Source organism: Crassostrea angulata, chromosome 4 (genome assembly GCF_025612915.1).
Source record: "Crassostrea angulata isolate pt1a10 chromosome 4, ASM2561291v2, whole genome shotgun sequence".
Taxonomy (NCBI): Eukaryota; Metazoa; Mollusca; class Bivalvia; order Ostreida; family Ostreidae; genus Magallana; species Magallana angulata.
In genome coordinates, this window is record NC_069114.1 from 13,199,433 (window position 1) to 13,221,150 (window position 21,718).

General features: G+C 32.7%; 1 protein-coding gene across 1 annotated transcript; it reads right to left on the reverse strand.

Annotated features, from left to right (window-relative positions):
• Positions 1-4,829: 4,829 nt before the first annotated feature.
• LOC128180712 (uncharacterized) lies at positions 4,830-20,899 on the reverse strand. Its single transcript, XM_052848837.1, has 11 exons — positions 20,887-20,899; positions 20,778-20,795; positions 19,633-19,774; positions 18,996-19,111; positions 18,040-18,060; positions 17,819-17,842; positions 17,427-17,571; positions 16,999-17,156; positions 15,649-15,786; positions 5,724-5,932; positions 4,830-5,468 (listed from the first exon to the last, which is right to left on the reverse strand). The coding sequence occupies exons 1-11, from the start codon at positions 20,897-20,899 to the stop codon at positions 5,112-5,114; spliced, it is 1,341 nt and encodes a 446-aa protein (XP_052704797.1). The 3' UTR covers positions 4,830-5,111.
• Between the last annotated feature and the right edge of the window lie 819 nt (positions 20,900-21,718).

Consider the following 21,718-nt stretch of genomic DNA (forward strand, 5'->3'; position numbering starts at 1 on the left):
CCAGAATAAATAGAATGAACAAAATTGTTCTCAATACGTAAAATACAAAGTCAGGTATTCAGTACAAGGTATCGTCTTTCACAAAATACTTCTAGAGTACTGCTAAAATGGTCATTAAAATGACCATTGAAAAGTTTCGTTTTCGGTTATGTGCTGTACTGCTGAGATAAAAAAAAAACACTACAACGGTTTTTAAAGATATGCGCCAGATGTTTCATTGTTGCCTCTTATAAAAACAATTGATCATTTTACACCGATATCAAACACAGTGGATTACAAAAACTGATATCAAAAAACATAATGTGTGAACAGGCAAGTGCAAGCTCTTTCTTCCCCCCCCCCTCCACCCTCATGAACATATGAATGCCGTTCATTGCACACGTTCTTTTTATCTAAATATACTCGCAGAAGATTTATTTGTATGAAAATGTTTAACTTTTAACCATTAACAGTTTCTTCTTTTAAATACATGTTAAGTTTGGCCTTAATCTAATTTTTCAAATAACGAGATTGGTAAACAATAAAGACGTAGAGTTTATATTTAAATAAATATCATACATTTGTTACATATGCACTGTTCCAGATCAAGGAGAATGAACAAGAATGTTTAGAATACGTAATTTACTTAGTCAGGGATTAATGATCAATGCACGATATCGTCTTTCACAAGATATGAAGGTATTATTAAAATGACATTATAATAAAGATTCAATTTCGAAAGATTTCGTTTTTGATGCGCTGTACGGCTGAGATTAAGAGACGACAAATACAATGCCATTTTTCAATGTCATTCACAAGGGTGGATTTTATTCTCGCCTCAAAAAAGGACGATTTGATCATTGTACACAAAAACTTGTGGTTTAAGATATGCGTCTGATGTTTCTCTGTTGCTGTTTTAAAGATTAGATCAATTTACACCGACTTTATAGTCGACCGGTTGAAAACTGAAAGACAAAATATGTGTACAGGCAGGGATGGCTTCCCCCTATGTATGGAATTTGTAGACTGCACTTTAAAAAATTGCTAATTTTTTGTTGTGCATATACGAACGTGTACCTTGATTAAATTCACTGCTTAATAGTTTTACAATAGTAAACAATTTCAAATCGAAACTTTTTAATCTGTTTTGATATGTAGATATACATTTCAAAGCCTTATAGTTATTTTATGAAAGATTATCATTTGTTCTTTTTCTATTAATAACGTTATTATCTAACACTCATTACCCCAAACGATGCTTGTATCTGATATAAATACAACTAATTTTCTTAATGAGTAAAGTCATGTAAAACATTGTTTCAATATTTAAAGGGAAACACTGAGGGACCGGTAAATGATAAATGCTTTCTATTATTCTTTATGATACATTAGGATACTTTTCGAACGTTCAGCCCTACAGACATCAAACTATTTGATACATTGCTTGAATGCAGATTTGTTTTTTAAAATTTATCTAAAATAGCAAACAGATGTAAAACAATAGTCAGGTGATATCATTTAATAGAACATTACAATTATGGATAATGGTCTTCGAAAATGAATAAAAGTTAGCTGCTAGGAAAAATAGACTACATTAATACACGCCTATTTTAATTTCATTCACACAGATGGTTTTTATTTTTTCTTAATTTTTGTTGTTTCAAAAAGGATGTTCGGGTCATTTTACACTCAGACTAATGAAAGATTTGCTGTTACAAAAGTTGTGGTTTAAGATATTCGCGTAATGTTTTATTGTTTTTTTTATTCAAAGATTGGATCGTATTATATAGATCGTATACACACCCGGTAGGTTTGAAAAAAAAACCTGATACTAAGGACAAAATGTGTGTACATTAGTCCGGCTTCCCCTAAGTATAAAATTTGTCGATTGCAATGAGACACAACCTGCAAATATTCGTTGTACATAATTATCAAATTCACTGTATAAAAGTTTAGTTATAGAAAACAAATCAATAAATTTATCAAAACTATTAACTTGATCATTTTAATATGTAGAGATTAAGTGTTTAAACCTTATTGATATTTTGAAAAAGATAACTATTTGTATTTATTCTGGTCATTGACTTTGATTCTCATTGCCAATTATCCTTAACATAACACATCCGAAGATGCTTGTATCTGACAAAAAAACAAGCAAGTTTGTATGAATAAAGTGACGTAAAACGCATTTAGATTTCAAAAACATGTCTCAGTTTTAATTAATCTTTATGTTTAATATCATCTGATGCTGTATAAAGAAAGAAAAGCGTATATTTCATCGTTTGGAGAATTGGTTTCAAGATATGGAATGATATAGAAAAGTGAAATGATGAACTTGATTTTTGATTATTATATTGTACAAAATTTGATCTTATAGTAATTTTTGGAACGTCTGTTCTTATAATAAAAATATAAACGGTTTTGACGTTGTTACTTAATAGGGTTTTTTTTGCAGTTTACTTTGACATTCCTTTATAGATTAGCAAATGATTAGTTTGCTAAAGCTGCAAACACCTTATTTTTAGAGACATTGTACAAGTTCATGTATGCACAATTTCCTTTTGAATGAACGAATAAGACGTTTTGAATTTAAGACCTGGACTATCTAATCATACTTTTCTTAACACGAAAATGTTTTCAACATATATTCAATACATACATTCATGCATTACACACACACACACACACACACACACACACACACACACCAAAAACCAATTTATATCATTTTAGATAAGAAACTTTTCCTTTTCTTAGGAAATGAAAAAAAAATGACTACATGGTAAAAGAAATGATACATTGATTTAACCCACACTTAACTAGGCTGTATTTATACTCTATAAACTGTGCAACAATCTCAATCTAACATATGATTATTGGTCTTGGAAATATCACTTTCAAAGCATTGTTTCCCCTAAAGCATGATATAAAAAGTACTCTCTTACTCTTGATTCTAATGCAAGGGAGGCAACCTGAATATAAAAAATGCAATACTATCGCTATTTTTCTATCTAAGTGGAAAATATTTACTTGTGTTATTTGTGGATCGTTAATACGAATGTCCATTCATTGGACAATTATATTACCGGTATACACTGATATACACTAACAATTGCCTCCTACTAATTTTATCATTTATCTCAGTACATGTGTCTTTCAACTGAAAGAGATAATGATGATTTATCTATTTACATAGTTATGTGTTTATTTTCTGTTAATTTAAATATCGACGTCTACACGCCTTAAAAAAAATGTGCTGCCTCGGACTGTTCTTTGAGTCAACAAATTGCATTGTTCAGCGACTTAAATTTAACAATTCATCAGATATCTTAATAATCCACTTATTTTAACGAGTCATTTACTTGCTGACACTAATATAATATATTGCATTTTTGGCAGTATTGTTTGAGTGTTTGTTTCTATGTTACGTTCCTTTTAAATCTGTTATAGATTAATCCAAATCCAAAAAATAATTTGAATGCAAATGGTATAATTATGGTGTCGACTTATTTACAATATTCAATAGATAGTCGATATTTCGATTAACATAAACGAGAGAGAGGGAGAATAACAAAGAAGCTATCTTTTTTCGACATTTATCCTCATAGTGATAAATGCTATATAGTAGATACAGTGCATATTTTCATTATAAATCAGCATTTGTTATTGTGCAATCATTAGCATTACAAAAATGCATAATACTCAGTTATAGTTCATTTTTAAATGCAAAATTATTCCTGTGTTTTGCGTCATATTATAAATGTGCAATGTATGAAACAAAGATCTAGGATCTGTTCAGAAACGTTAATTTTGTTTAAAAACGGAAATACTGCATTGACGCTGAAAGTTGTGCGGGAGACCTGAAAATATAAAAGAAAAACATAACCTAAATATTTCCTCCCATTTAACATTAGAATTTAGCAAGATTTAATCGGATATTGTGAATTATAACCTACCATATTCAACTAACGACGTTTTTCTTCATCATTGTCGGTATCATTTTGGATATTGATAACGTAATTTTCCCTTAAACTTCTGGCCACGTGACTAGAACACGTGGGTTGACAGGCGGGAGAATGATCATTTTTCTGACAGAAAGTAGCGTTACAGTATAAATGCACAGTACCATGACTGTTAGAGAACTCAACATACTGGAAGGAGAACCTTGTTTCGTGATCTAACTGATAGAATACTACAGCATTAGGATCAATTACACACCTGCAAAGACACAAAAGTACATTCACCTAGTAGACGTAAATACATGGCAGATTCATAACATACAGTCCATCTGATGGTGCGCATAAATGAACATGTACGAGTGAAAAGGTGGAAATCTATGCTGCATATAACTTTTGTGTTCTTCAACATTACGATTTACCATTTATACATACGAGCGAATGCTTATAAAGTAATTAGTGTTTGTTAAAGTTCGGACTGCAGTGGACAACGGTAACAAGATTTAATAAAACGTATGAAATTTGTTTCAAATAACGCTCGCTGACCAGCATTAAACAAGTGCTTTAAATAGACAGACGCAAGAAGAATGTGATCCCTGCTGAACTGATAAAAAGGATTTCTTTACATTTAGGCAGGTGTTAGGGAAACTAGTGGCGTTAACCATCCTTTAAATGAATTGTTTATACAGTGTAGCAATAAGTTATATATTAATTGTCAATAGAAAGTGACTGTATTTAAGAAAAATGGACGAATTAAGAAAACAAATAGCTAAGTTACATGTATTATGTATTCTCAACAACATTCGATATATATTTGTATGATATATATTTGGTATTAGATATAATTAGATATTGCAAATGTAGACTTCAGACCATATTCACTACGACAAAAATATCGGGAAAAAGTAAAGTGGTTAAATTTTCTTATACTAAAAAATACTTATTAAACACTTTTCGTCCGTGGTTTACAATTATCATTAAACAAAAAGTATCATACCCGTGACATTCATTATGTTATCTGATATTTTCTGTTACTGTTTCGTATTAATAAATGTATTGCTAAATGGTAATGCAATCATTGGCAATTGAATAATTCTCATAAAAAAGACAACTACTTAGTTTTATAAAAATACTGCAAGGGGATTTAAGGTACTTGTAAATGATGTGAAAAAATGTTTACCCATCTTTGATGATATAATACTGCATCCCAAGGTCAGTGATAACCGCTGGTGTGATATAGCAGTGTGATAATCTCATTTTTATGTTACTGTCCGTGACGTCACTCAATGCCCGAACATATAGCTTCTCTCCAGCTTGGCATCTGTTGAAATCCTTGGCCCTTGTGAGCGCGGGGTCAGAAAAGTATTGAAGATGAACTTGTCGATCCGTAGGTGTTGAAGAAACCACATCAAGAGAGAAAAATTTGCAAAGCAGTTTCACTTGAAGTCGAACTTCACGAATTATGAAGTGGTACAGACGATCATGACGGGCGCAGAGAAGTTCATTGCTGTATTCAATACCTTCCGTCAGATTCTGTAAAGAATTAAGACTAATGGCTAGATACCTTTTCATGTATTTTTCTTCGGAATGTTTCCTTCAGGATTACTTTTCTGTGCAAATATAAACACCGAAGTGATTACTCCATAGTTAGTTACTTGTAATAGTCTGGTAGAATTGGATGTTGATAGTTGTGTATGCATACCATATGCTATACAAAAATATGATTATAATGTATATATTTAATGTCGTCGTACACAGTATCAATTTTAACACTTTTCATTAAATTACCTTTTCAATTGTTTTGCAGTCCTTGTAATTTTGTCTGAAATAGAGACTATCACCATGTATACTTCCGGTACAGTTAGCGTTGTCAAAACCTATATAACATTCATCTGGATCAAAATCCGGGTATTTTTGACGCAAAGGTTGAAGATCCACTGTGATGTTCCATGCGTCATCAAGACAGCTGACAAAGACTGATGACGAGGAAGATGTATCTGAAAACATAAGGTACAAAAGTGCATCCTGTGTAATTAAGTACATGTATTTAATTAGTATTTTTTTTTAAGATGTGGTCTCATATGTAAATGCAACGGTGTATGCATACAAATTACATAACGCTCTCAAATGTTTTAACGTGCGCTACTGCGTTATGAAACTTTGTTTACACATACCGTTGAAGTCCACATCTTTAAAAGAATTAATTATTTAATGCTTACATTTGCGTTTTTTCACTTTTTCCCTTCCAACAATTTTGACTATTTCAAAATATCCGTGGTTTTTTTAAAAAACGAGTTGTGCGCAATCAACGGAAAAGGCATTGACACAGCCGAACTAAGCTGCCAATCCTATAGATTATGGTTTTCTATTTCCACAATTTTGTTTTCATTTTGATATAAGATTAATACAATCTTTGGTATTCTAATAAATATAAAAGTAATTACTTGAATTTATTCAAGTATAAAAAATATTCACAACAATGAAATAATTAGGGTTTTCCGTTTTCAACGGAAAACCCTTCTGTTATTCTACGGTTTCTTTTTCTTTATTAGGGTCTTCCGTCTTCAGCGGAAGACCCTTCTATTATTCTATTGTTTCTTTTTCACTTTTCTTATTCTTATTATTAGGGTCTTCCGTCTTCAGCGGAAGACCCTTCTATTATTGTAATGTTTCTTTTTCACTTTTCTTATTATTATTATTATTATTCTTTTTTTGTCTTACAAATTTTGTGCAGGCGATTTCTCGGAGATGTCTCGTTCGATTTCCTTCAAATTTTCAGGGCTGATGCCTAGTCATATGAATTTTATACCGCCGGAACAATTTTTAAAAATTGACTTCCAGTCGGAAGTTATCGATTTTTAAAAGTCAATTTTGTTGGCGATGTTTCTCAAAAACGAGTAAAGATAGAGAACTGAAATTTTCAGAGATGATAGATCTAGCAATATCCTCGTGCACCTCGGTCAAGAGAATGTTGGCCGTCACTTCCGGTCGTCACCGGAAGCAAATTTAAAAAATGAAAATTTTCAACTTTTTGTTTTGATATATTTTTTCAAATTAGATGATAGTGACCCTTTCACTGATTCAGAATATGTAATTTGTTTTAAAATCGATCAAGGCATTCTCGAGAAATTAAGCGTCAAAGTTCTGAAGCGAGAGTCTGAGTAGCTCAGTCGATAGAGTCGTGGACATGGCACAGGCGACCCGGGTTCAAGCCCCGAGTGCCGCAAATTTTTTTTAACTACTTTTTGCTAAGATTTGATTTTTTATCTTAAAAATGATGGATTCTCTTCTTTTCCGTTTTGATTTTGTAAAGAAATTACAATAATAGCGCTTTTCCCCGTATTTGTGTATTGAGATCCATAGCTATGTATTCATACTGAAATAAAGTTAACATGTTGAAAAAAATCAATAGTTACATCTTTAAAACAACGCTTATACATTGTTCTGACGTATGTATTTTATATAGAAATTGCATAATATTTGATATTTAGAATTTAATATTCTCCGTTTCATATAGAAGTCACTGACCGAACCCCCCCCCCCCCCCCAATTCATAAAATCATTTAGTTTTTCTGACCCGATTTTACTTGATCTTTGATCTTAGACCTTTAATTCCAACTTAGCTCCATTCTAGATTGCTGTACTAAATACCAGAACAATTCGTTCATTATTAACAGAATTATGAACTTTTTGGCATTTGAGTTTCAATCGTCGTGTTTGACGTGTACTGTACAAAAAAATTCTAACTCCCGAGCCCTTCACTCAATTCTAATGAAAATTCGTGAAAATAAACCTCGGACTCCATTCTTATTATCTGTCAAATATGCAGCGGATTGAACAATTAAAAAGAATCAAACGGCGCGTATAGCCTATACGCGGAAATAAAATTTACACACTACACACACCGACACCCCCCCCCCCACCCCATTTCACAAAATCATTAAGTTTTTCTGGACTGATTTTACTGAATCTTTCATCTTGAACCTTTATTTTCAACCTAGTACCATTCAAGATTACTGTACTAATTACCAGACCAATTCGTTCACTTTTAAGAGAGTTATGAATTTTTGGACATTTGAGTTTCGATTGGCGTACTTGACATGTACATGTACTGTAGAAAAAAATTCTAACTCCCGAGCCCTTCACTCAATCCTTATGAAATTTTGTGTAAATGTACCGCGGACCCCATTCTTATTATCTGCCAAATATGCAGCGGATTGATCAATTCAGAAGAAATTCCTGAGATCAAGCGGCAAGTATAGCCTGTACGAGGACTTAAAATTTACACAGTACAAGGGATGTAAGCAGCCGCGTAATATTTCTGTTGCATGTATATTTCTTGTTTTCCGTTTAGTCTGTATCTACGATAGCGTGTGAACTACTTATGAATGTTAGAACTGTGGAAATTACTGTCATCAAATTTTTACCGAATAAAATTACGTGTTACTGATTTCGTTATTTCTCCATTTATAATGATTTTATCAATCCTGTTGAAATAAAACAGTCAAACACAATAATAAACGACACGAAAAAAAATCTCAACACTGAAATAAATGTGTAAAATGCATCAGTCATTGTTTTAGGACTTTACTTCCCCTAATTGTCGTTAACCGAATCCGAGATCCACACCTCAAAATTCTACTTTCGATTTATTTACGACGGAAATCAAGCTCGGGTCTTTTCACCCCCCTCCAGACAAAAACACGCATCAATATTTCAAATGACATCGCACTGTTACCAAACCTGTGTGGTCAGACATCTCACACATCGTTCCTCATCTCATACAAAAATTCAGCTCCTCTCCCGGGCGGAAACGCCCCAAATTCAAAGAGAAATTCGGGAATTATTTCGCGTCAGCCATGTTTTGACGTGAACCTTTGCTGAAATACTGTTATGACACCTGCAAAGGCCTCGCCGGAGCTAAGATTTCTTCTTTCTCTCTATTTCTTTCCATTTTTTTTGGGGGGGGGGGGGGGGGTTCTAACTAAAATATTCAACATAAAGGGGTTGTTTGAATGTAGTACATGTTGAAAAACACTCTTCCTTTAAGATTTAGACAAAAACAGCCTTTTATTATTAGGGTCTTCCGTCTTCAGCGGAAGACCCTTCTATTATTGTAATGTTTCTTTTTCACTTTTCTTATTATTAAGGTCTTCCGTTTCCAACGGAAGACCTTATTGTTTTCGTTCGGTTTCTTTTTCCCTATTATTATTAAGGTCTTCCGTTTCCAACGGAAGACCTTATTGTTTTCGTTCGGTTTCTTTTTCCCTATTATTATTTTTTTTTTTTTTTTTTCTTACAAATTTTGTGCACGCGATTTCTCAGAAACGGCTCGACCGATTTTCATGAAACTTTCAGATATGATAGATAATGATCGAAACCTTATAGGTTTTTAATTGTATTTATGACGTCACTTCCGTTTTTGAGATATTGACGTTTTAGCAATTTTTAGAGGGGTGGCTTGTTACTCTAACTTCTCCTAAACTATAACAGATATTGAGTTCAAACTTTCATGGAATGGTAGACAAAAGATTGTAGATTTGCAATTTTATTCTCATTTTGAACTGGATTGAAAGGCGCCGAAGCTCGCCTGGACCCGAAAATTTAGTTTAAAAAAATGTCGTATTTTTTTCTTGTTTTCTTTGTTTATCTCTTTTCTGAAAAATATTTTGTTAAGACATGTAATGTAAGAAAGGTTAATATTTACCGGTCCTTTCATTTGATATCAAGAAAAAGGGGCTGGCCCCTCAAATTACGGGACCAAAGAGCTTTAAAGTCTTTTATCTGTAGCCCTTTACTGAGAAATTTTTTGTGAAATGTTATAGAAGCAAATATGTTTATCTTACAGAAATGTATCCAAGTAATGTAATGATTTTATCATATGTTACGTAATTAAGGGTTTTGAAGGGCCAAAAGTCCAAAATTTTGATCACCCATATCTCAGAAAGAAAAAATATATTGAAATGTAGTAAAGAAGAGAAGTTGTTTCAAATAATGTTCTTAACAAAATGCAACCTTCAAAATTTCGTTAAACGGCCCCAAAAGGAGTTGAGGGACCGGCCCCTTAAACCTTCTTTCTCATATATCTCCAAAACGGTAACGATATTTTAAACACTTGTTGAACAAAATTTGTGTAGAATTAAATGACCTTTTATTTGATACCAAGAAAAAGGGGCTGGCCCTTTAAATTAGGGGACCAAAGGCCTCTAAAGTCTCTAATCTGTAGCCCTTTACTGAGAGATATTTTGTGAAATGATGTAGAAGCAAATGTGTTTATTTTATAGTTATGTATTCAAACAATGTAATGATTTTATCATGTGTTTCGTAATTAAGGGGTTTTAGGGGCCAAAAGTCAAAAAATTTGATCACCCATATCTCAGTAAGAAAAAATATTTTGTAAAGCAGTACAGAAGAAAAGATGTTCAAAATGATGTTCTCAACAAAATGCAACCGTCAAAATTTCGTTAAACGGCCCCTAAAAGGAGTTAAGGGACCGGCCCCTAAAACCTTCATTTTCATATTTCTCCAAAACGGTAACGATATTTTAAACAGTTGTTGAACAAAATTTGTGTAGAATTAAATGACCTTTTATTTGATACCAAGAAAAAGGGGCTGGCCCTTTAAATTAGGGGACCAAAGGCCTCTAAAGTCTCTAATCTGTAGCCCTTTACTGAGATATATTTTGTGAAATGATGTAGAAGCAAATGTGTTTATTTTATAGTTATGTATTCAAGCAATGTAATGATGTTATTATGTGTTACGTAATTAAGGGGTTTTAGGGGCCAAAAGTCCAAAATTTTGATCACCCATATCTCAGAAAGGAAAACTATTTTGTAATGCAGTACAGAAGAAAAGTTGTTCAAAATGATGTTCTCAACAAAATGCAACCTTCAAAATTTCGTTAAACGGCCCCTAAAAGGAGTTAAGGGATCGGCGCCTAAAATGTTCGGTCCCATATATCTCAAGAACGGTAACGAATTTTAAACAGTTGTTGAACAAAATTTGTGTAGAATTAAATGACCTTTTATTTGATACCAAGAAAAAGGGGCTGGCCCCTTAAATTAGGGGACCAAAGGCCTCTAAAAGCTTTAATCTGTAGCCCTTTACTGAGGGATATTTTGTGAACGGTTATAGAAGCAAATATGTTTATCTTACAGTTATGTATCCAAGCAATGTAATGATTTTATCATGTGTTACATAATAAGGGTTTTTTAGGGGCCAATATTATAGAATTTTGATCACCAATATCTCAGAAAGGAAAAATATTTTGAAATGCAGTAAAGAAGAAAAGATACTCAGAAAGATGTACTTAATAAGATGCAATTTTCAAAATTTCGTTAAATGGCCCCTATATGGAGTTAAGGGATCAGCCCCTTAAACGTTCTTTCCCATATATCTCAAGAACGGTAACGAATTTCTAAACAGTTGTTGAACAAAATGTGTTGAAATTCAATTGACCTTTTATTTGATATCAAAAAAGGGGCTGGCCCCTAAAATTAGGAAACTAAAGGGCTCTAAAATGTTTCATCTGTAGCTCTTTACTGAGGGAAATTTAATGAAAGGCTATAGAAGCAAATATGTTTATCTTACAGTTCTGTATCCAAGTAATGTAATGATTTTTTCATGTGTTATGGAATAAGGATTTTTTAGGGGCCAAGGGTCCATAAACTATGACCAGCTATATCTCAAAATGGAAAATGTTTTGAAATGCATGTAGAAGAAAAGATACTCAAAATGATGTACTTTATAAAATGCAACCTTCAAAATTTGGTTCAGCAGATCCAATAAGGAGGTAAGGGACTGGCCCCTAAAACTTTTTTTTCTCAGATATCTCAAGAACGGTGAGGAATTTCTAAACACTTGTTGAACAAAGCTCTTATCCCTGAAACAAAATAGTATCTGGTCCTTAGAATGTAGACCCCGTTGTTCTATTCTAAATCATGTTTAGCAAAATCAAGATCTAACAGATATCTCAAATTCTAAAATCAGACGGAAGACCTCCTCGTTGCTCGCAACGAGATCGTATCTAGTTAGGGTCTTCCGTCTTCAGCGGAAGACCCTTCTATTATTCTATTGTTTCTTTTTCACTTTTCTTATTCTTATTATTATTATTATTATTCTTTTTTTTTCTTACCGATTTTGTGCAGACGATTTCTCGGAGATGGTTGGGTCGATTTCGCTCAAATTTTCAATATAAACGTGTTTTTATCTAAACCTGATATATAATTTTTATTTTTTGAAAATACACTTCCGGTCGGAAGTTATCGTCCGTTTACGATTTTAAAAAGTCAATTTTGTCTGTCGGGTTTCTCAAAAATGAGCAAAGATATAGAGCTGAAATTTTCAGAGATGATAGATCTACCGTTTTTCTAATGTACCTCGGTCAAGAGAATGTCCGCCGTCACTTCCGGTCGTCACCGGAAGGAAATTTGAAAAATTGAATTTTTCGACTTTTTTATTTTTTAATATTTTTCTTTGAAATTATTACACCTTATAGTGACCCTTTTACTGATTAAGAATATGTAATTAGTTTTAAAATCGATCAAGGCATTCTCGAGAAATTAAGCGTCAAATTTCTGAAGCGGAGTCCGAGTAGCTCAGTCGTTATAGTCGTGGACATGGCCCAGGCGACCCGGGTTCAAGCCTCGAGTGCCGCAAATTTTTTTTTTTTTTTTCGCTTAGATCTACGATTTTATCTTTGAATTGATAAGTTTAATCTTGTCTATTCAAAAATTGGACGGAAGACCCACTCGTTGCTCGCAACGAGATCGAATCTAGTTATTATTATTATTCTTTTTTTTTCTTACCGATTTTGTGCAGACGATTTCTCGGAGATGGCAGGGTCGATTTCGCTCAAATTTTCAATATAAACGTGTTTTCATCTAAACCTGATATATAATTTTTATTTTTTGAAAATACACTTCCGGTCGGAAGTTATCGTCCGTTTACGATTTTAAAAAGTCAATTTTGTCTGTCGGGTTTCTCAAAAACGAGCAAAGATATAGAGCTGAAATTTTCAGAGATGATAGATCTACCGTTTTTCTAATGTACCTCGGTCAAGAGAATGTCCGCCGTCACTTCCGGACGTCACCGGAAGGAAATTTGAAAAATTGAATTTTTCGACTTTTTTATTTTTTAATATTTTTCTTTGAAATTTTTACACCTTATAGTGACCCTTTTACTGATTCAGAATATGTAATTAGTTTTAAAATCGATCAAGGCATTCTCGAGAAATTAAGCGTCAAAGTTCTGAAGCGGAGTCCGAGTAGCTCAGTCGTTATAGTCGTGGACATGGCCCAGGCGACCCGGGTTCAAGCCTCGAGTGCCGCAAATTTTTTTTTTTTTTTTCGCTTAGATCTACGATTTTATCTTTGAATTGATAAGTTTAATCTTATCTATTCAAAAATTGGACGGAAGACCCACTCGTTGCTGGCAACGAGATCGAATCTAGTTATTATACTTTTTTTTCTTTTTCTGACTTTTTTGGAGCGTTATTTCTCAGAAAATATTCAACCGATTTACACCAAATTTTTTAGGAGTTATAAAGCATCAATGTCGCTACTGATTGTTTAAATTTCAAATTATTACGTCACTTCCGGTTTCAGATATGGACGAATTTGTAAATTTTTAAGAGTAATTTTGTCCACGCATCTCCTCTGAAACTAATCATGATAAAAGCTTGAAATTTGCAGGGATTGTAGATGAATGTCTGTAGATTTCCTTCCATGCTTCCAATTGGGAAAAATGCGCAAGGCTTAGAAGCTCGCCTGAACCTGAAAATTAGCACCAATTTTTTTTACAAAATTTTCGCACATTTTCCGTAATATCTTTTAACGTATAAATATTTTGTTTAAACATGTAATGCAAAAGCTGTTTCAATTTGCACGGGCTTTTATTTGATATCAAGAAAAAGGGGCTGGCCCCTCAAATTAGGGGCCAAGAGGGCTCTAAAGTCTTTTTGCAATAACTTTTTATTGAACAATAATTTGTTATCAATTATAGAAGCAAAAATGTTCATTGTACAGCTGTTTATCTATACAGTACCATACTTAAGTCATATATTACGTAATTAGGGGTTTCAAGGGGCCAGAAGTTCAAAACTTTGATCATTAATATATGAAAAAGGAGAAATATTTTGAAAAGCAATGTAGAACAAAAGTTGTTCAAAATAATGTTTTGTACAATATGCTACCTTAAATGTTTTTGTTTATGGCCCCATTTAGGAGTTAAAGGGCCGGCCCCTAAAACACATTTGTACATATATCTCAAGAACGGTAAACATTTTGTGAACACTTGTTAAACAAAATATGTTTATATTTACAAGACCTTTCATTTGATGTCAAGAAAAAGGGGCTGGCCCCTCAAATTAGGGGTCAAGGGGGCTCTAATGTCTTCTTACAATAACTCTTTACTGAACAATATTTTGTTATTAACTATAGAAGCAGAAATGTTCATTGTACAGCTGTTCATCTATACATTACCATACCTCAGTCATATATTACGTAATTAGGGGTTTCAAGGGGCCAGAACTCAAAACTCTGATCATTAATAACTGAAAAAGGAGAAATATTTTTAAAAGCAATGTAGAACAAAAGTTCTTCAAAATAATGTTATTAACAATATGATACCAAAAATGTTGTTGTTAGTGGCCCCGGTAAGGGGTTAAAGGGTCGGCTCCTAAAACACATTTGTACAGATATCTCGAGAACGGTTTACAATTCATGAACACTTGTAGAACAAAATATGTTTATATTAGCGAGACCTTTTATTTGATAGCCAGAAAAAGGGGCTGACCCCTCAAATAAGGGGCCAGAAGGGCTACTAAGTCTTTTCATTATAACTCTTTTCTGACCAATAATTTGGTATTAATAAACAAAGCAGCAAAAAAGCTTTTATTAAGCTTAATTTAAAACCGAAACCCGTTTTAAAATCGGACGATGCATTACAGAGATATCGGGGTTTGAAAATTGATTTTTCCGGAAATTTTGATTCCACGTCCTTGGTTTAAAAAATAGCGTAATGTTTATAGTAAAATTAACTCGTACCAAAAATAATTGTTAAGTCGTACTTGAACACATTCGGATTTTTTTTGTTAAGTCGTTCATGTAATCGGAAAGGTGTTTGTTAAGTCGTACTTAAAATCATTCGTATTTTGTTAAGTCGTACCAGGAATAATTCGATTTTTTCATATTTTATATTTTAGTTACTCTTGCTATTGGTTTAAGAGCTCTGCTTCTTCCAGGAATTTCCAGCTTTACTTCCGACATTAACGGAAGACCCACTCGTTGCTTTGCAACGAGCTTTGCTCTAGTTATATTTATAAGCAGACGTATAATACCAGATCGATTGTAATCCGGTTTGAAGTCGCGAGGAGAGTCAGTCAAGTTCTTTAAGAAATACTAAAGAAATATTGTTTTCATACGCACCAGATTTGGTGATTTGATTTTCTGTGTTGTAAGTAAATAACACTCATATCAATTAAAGAAATTTAAGGGGGGGGGGGGGCAGAAAGTGAATGAAAATATATATGAATGATTGCCATAATGACAAACGTATATTTACCCATTTTCCATTTAAATCAATATCTGTGCAGTTCGTTTTGGGCGTATCCTCCAAATGTTTTTTTTATTTGTATACAATATATCAATAAATTAGTAATTGAAATTAAATAGGTATATTCATTGGCAATTTTCATTCAAAGTTGAATACTCACCTGTTTCACAAGTGTGTCCAGTATAGCTATGAGGACACGCACATGTGTATCCTGTTTGGGAACTAGTTTGAAAACATGTGCCCCCATTTTGACAATGGTTGATTGGACAAGCGCTTTTCGTTGTTGTTCTTGCAATACCTGATTTATTTATAAAAATTATAAACAAACATAATGTTAAAACCGATATCGAAACGTTTGTAACACTTTTCAACCTTTAACGTGTTCCAGGACATTTAATGTCATATAATTTCATTGTTCAAGATATTGATTACGTATAATATCGTGTTTTCGTGTCACGCAAAGTTAAATATAATTTTGAAAATTGTAAATTATACATGCATAGATAGCAAAGTAACTCCTTCAAAATATTCGAAGTATCTTCACACGTTACAGAAATCCATGGCAATATCTTAATCGTTTGTACTTAAAGGTGCATGGTCACGATCTTCCATTTTAAAAAAAAATTGTTTTAAATGTTTATAATGCTTCAGTAAAGCATTAAAATAGGCAAGAACCATTTGAGGGTCATTCATTGAGTCATAAGCAACATACAGCATTCACAATTCTCTGTTAGCTGTTATGAAACAAAGCTAAGGCGATGTTTTCGATTACATTTTGAATATTCCATGTTTAGACCTATAGCTTCATTGAAAGGGACAAACGATTGGAACTGTCCATTTATATATCAAATCGAATCAGCAGATAGAAATATCAGATTGAAAAGAGCTTTAACGGGTTTATTTACCAATGTGAACAAAAACAAGGCACGATTTTTGTAAACATTTACTTATTATTTTTGTTGATCATTGGAAATGCATTACTAACGCATTGTTAATCATAAAAATTGAAAAATATTATTTGGCCAAAATTGTGACCATGCCCCTTGAATTTATCAAAATATTTAACATGCACATTGTTTAAGTGTGTAATGCGTTGCATTCATGAAAAGTACGTTGAAAATACAAAAGCGTAATTAAATAAAACATGCCGTATTGACAGTAAGCTCCACCAAGTCCTTCCGGGCATATACATGTGTAACCGTAATTTGAACTGACAACACATGTACCGCCATTCTTGCACGGTGTCGAGGTCAAAGTGCAAGGGTTTCCTACCGTCGTCCTCTGATTCAAATGAATGTTACCAAACTCATAAGGTACTGAAATAAAAAAAAAAGTTTTGATTTGTTTATAAAATCATTTATATTGATATATTTTTTAGCTATGTGACCTGGATTACAGAACTATTTAAAATTTTCACTATCGGATTACGTCTAGATTAAACTCATTACAGATAATCAATTATACATTTATGTAATTGTACATGAAGATGTTATTCAGATTAACAGCTAACCACAAGAAACCCCAGCGTCCTCCCCGTGACCACAGTCAGTGTTTCCCCATCCATTTGAGGGACAGTCTCCGATCTCTGTCTCATTCCCCACACATTGTAAATTGTCTTGCCAGATTGGTCCGTATCCGTTTGAAAAGTGGGCATATTTAAACACTTGACTGCAAAGGAAGGAAAGCCAATTGTGCCTATCATTAGAATATTTTTCCCTTAATAATTGAGAAAACGTTCAGGCCTTTCGAAATTAATACCTATAAAAACAATTATTTCATAAGCAGAACCAAAGCCCAAAACTGTTAACTTGTCATCATGTGTCATCATTTTTAATATGAAAACTCTTACAACGAGTTGTAGGCATTGGGTTGCCTATATTGACCAGTAAAAAAACATTTTTATTAACTGTGAGAAATGATCATTCATTATTCATCTACCTTGCCTCTTTGTAACCAATCATTCTGCAGATGACATCACCATCTGCTTTATCAAACATGTCGTCACAGACCGTACCCCATTTCCCGTCATGCAACAGCTCTACTCTACCTTCCGTCTCAGACTCTCCATTTATAAGTCTTACAACTATGAAACACGTTCTAATTTTATATGTTTCATTTTCATAGAAAGGAAAAAAACATGTATCATCATTGAAAATTGTATTTATTCATTAACATGCGTATGATATAGGAAAAAGTAGAAGTATAAACCGATGAATTAACTCACGATTCGTAATTTAGTAAATTTATTAGATTTTGTTGTATATACAGATCTTATAGTTTGTGCAGAAAATTGTTTTTGATAAATCCTGCAAATATCCCGTAAAACTTACGTGTTGGAGAACTGGTTGTTGTAACTTCAATGTAAGATAGTACTTGTATTTTTAAGAGATGACAGTTTATAGAAAAACGTGTAAAGATGAGTAGTAAGGCTTGACATTTTTTAACTGCAAATATTAAGTTGAAATGATATATTTTTTTAGAATTGTATGTATGTATTTTGCAAAGACTGTTTTACATTAAAATTGAACAAGAAATAATTTATATTGCTTACCTATCGGATTTGTGGAATATCCTGCTTAAAAGAAATATAATGAAATGCTTAAAAAATGTGATTTTCTCGTACATATCAAGTTATTTATCAATCTTTTAATCCTTTCTTTCTAAATATCAGATTTTGTGTTTTAAACTACAGCAGAAGGACAAAATATTGAAAAAAAAAGTTTTATAATTGTAAACTAGGTTTATGTTCATAAATACCTCTAACACTTATTAAGTATATATCTGAAACAGGATTGAAAGACTTTATAGTCATATGGTCTCACACAATGGCAAAAATATTTTTAGAAAGATTTCCAAGAAGATTATGTTTCTCAAAACAACTGTAATTAATCGTATATAACGTTTATAAATATGAAGTAAAAACAACAGTTGTTGACACAACACAACACATTGTTATTACCCCCTTGTTATTATTATTAAGGTAAGGGCTGTAGAATTTCGTGTTATAATGAGATTTCGCGTTGCACAAAGCACCTTATATATGTAGATGTACGAACAAACAACCAGTCAAAGACATCAATTTCCATCTGAAATGCTACAAATGTATTGTCAAGATACACTTTTTAATGACAATTTCGAACTAAGTTCTTGAAATTAATACTTTGATGATTTTATTTGTTTCTTCGCTGTACTGTTTCAATTCATTTGTTATTACATAATTGATTCTTCTCTTGGTCAAATGACCAACATACCAATATTTGGAACAAATCGGTTTGATAAAACATTGGATTCCAAATAAGTTCGAAGCCTTATTAGATATAAAGGTACATGTATGCTTTAGAACCAAAGCATCTCGTAAATTTTAAATTTTAAATCATTCATCTGCTTACTTTTGACTGATAAACAGCTGAGATTCTCTTATGAATTGTTTTTTTCGAAGGCTCAGAAGGTTCATTTGAGATTCGAGATACGAGATTCGTACTTTTCTTTACGAAAACAAACGCAAACCTGTACAATGTAATTCAACAGCCTCATCACAAAATCTCTGGAAAATGTAGCAATAAGACAGGTCTGGATAGGAACAGTGAAGCAGCTGGGATCTATAACGGTCGTACATTATTGTTCTACAACATACGAAATCACAAAACAACTTTATGAATTGTTTCCTTAATTTGATTTAAATATGTTAATGAACATTTCAGAAACTTTCAATGTCAAAGTTAAACAAAAGTTTTGAAATATCCTGTTGGCGTTTTTTCTTCTCATACATATATTTTAGAATATGTTTTTATTTCATCGAAAAATTTTTTTTTGCTGAATTTCATAATATGCCTGATGATTTTTGTTCAATTTTTACAGGAAGTTAAATAACAATAAGATGTCATTTTACTACGATAAGAAATTGATCTTTGTTTTAGAAACGTTATACTTCATCCTTAGGAATTTTCATACACCCTAATATATTGTCTGACGTTTGACTGATGTCAACTTTAAAAAATAATTTTACGTAATGCTTTATTGATTATAATTTTTACCCTTCAACGGTACTCGACTTGCTTATGCTTTCATCTTCAACCATATCATAAAATACAGTTTTAAAAGTCGTTGCCTCTATGGCATACTAGTATTTCTTAATCGAATATACCTGTTATGCGACCCATACTGCAGCCCTTTTGATTGGCAGAGTGCCTCCCCGGCTGTTTTGGTGAAGGATCTATAACACAGCTCCCTACCGTTGAGTTTGATGTGTCCCCCATAACGAAAAGGAAACAGTACATCAGATATTCCTGTCGCAAAATAGATACTTATCTTTACTACTTTATTAGAATAATATACTCAAATTTTTCGGTTTCAATACCGTGAAATTGGGAGAGTATTGTCTTATTCATATACATTTTAAACATTATTGGTACTTGAAGATTACCAAGTTGTTTTTATTTTTTCTCAATCAAGCTTTGCTTATTAATAATCAACGAAAATTCCTTTTAAAATCCGGAAATCGTCTGATTTTTTGGATTTTACAATCTTGCACATGCACATTACACGCTAAATCACGCGAGGCTCTTTAGTTTATGTTTCCACAATATCATATTTGCATGGATAAACTCAGAACCAATACTACAAATACGTGTAAATTTTCATTCAAAATTTGTCATATATTCTATTCACCAAATGAAATACGGGAGATAACTCTAACTCAGTGCATCAAATATGAAAAGTCCCGAGAGTTCCGAACGTCAGCATTGTGTGTAAATTTGAAGCGAGTAAAAGATTAATATCATAGACATAAATAACATTTATTTATAACAGTTATTTATGTCTCTCTTAATATGAATTACATTTTTAGATAAAAGGTATTTACAGCCTCAAAATGGTTTGTTATGAATAATTTAACTGTGATTTTCAATGCAGCTTCGTTAATTTTCTCCAAAATCGTTTCGGGGCGATTGTTCAATTTTGTGCTACATTACAAGTTTATGGGAGACATTTCAACTGTGGTGAAGGCCTGTCCCAAGACACAGTTACATTGTAGATTATTCTAACTAAGCAGAAGGTAGTGAAATTAATAGTATTATTGTAGGCTGAAAGCTTATTTTAGTTATGTAAATGTCATCAATACGGTGTGTCGATTTATCTATTTCGTAAACGTCCGATATCATATGCAATGTCAACCCATGCACGCACGGGTCATAGTCTAGTATGTTCTAAAATAGAACTGTAAATTCAAAAAGGCCAGAAAAAGGATTTAAAGTGACAGTGGGAATATTCCCATGCGTTGATCAATCTTACCTACTGTACGAGCGTAAACTACAAAATAAAATCATTACATATATTAGATTTAAGTTGAACAGTAGGTTCTTAGATATTGCATTTTGATGTATTAAAAATACATATTTACCTGGAATTGTCATTCTGGAGGACAATGAGGTAGTTGCTTTAGAACTGATCTTTGTTTGATGAACTGGTGTCGTATGGACTTCAAAATAAACCCAAGTCATTTAAAACCTCAAACACCTGTATAGAACTACATAACTATACTCTGTCCCAAGATATCCTGGATTTACATTTTGCTTAATTGCATTATATTTATAAATATCTCAGGGTCAAAACGACGTTCATTCAAAAGTATGAAAAATTTCCATGATTTCTCAGTGGAAACGCCCCTGTTACCTCATCAGGTTTAAATACAATGCTAAAAAATGTGATGTCTACGAGGATTTTGTATTGAAGCAAGTCCGGATGATAACTTTGTAAAATTGGGCGATGTATTCCGAGTGTATTCCGAATTGAAAAAAGATGTAAACATTTCCCATTATAAATCTCCGTAAGGAAACTGTTTTCGATTCTGTGAATTTTTCCGAGTGAAAGATGATAATGTGTCAATGGAATTATCTTGGAAATTATCCCTTTCAACTATTTCAATTGCACTTCTTTTACAGGTGTGTGTATACAGTAAAACACGGTTATAGCGAACACGCTTATAATGAATTGACGCTTACAGCTAAGTGAATTTCATTCCCGAGTCTCTATTTCATGTTGTAAACTTGACGGATATAACGAATTACGCTTATAACGAAGTTAAATTGGCCGTCCCTGGGACTTCGTTATAAGCGTGTTTTACTGTATTTTATTAAAAATCGTCCAAATGTGCTGCATAAATATCTTGGGACAGACTATATATAACCTTACTCCGTAAACACACATTTTAAACTGTATGGCATGTAGGAACA

Coding starts and splice junctions, on each gene's coding strand:
- LOC128180712 (XM_052848837.1), bottom strand. Junction 17,572..17,818: donor AACAACCAGTTCTCCAACAC/GTAAGTTTTACG, acceptor CGTGTTTCATAG/TTGTAAGACTTATAAATGGA. Junction 15,787..16,998: donor GGACGCTGGGGTTTCTTGTG/GTTAGCTGTTAA, acceptor TAAATAAATCAG/GTATTGCAAGAACAACAACG.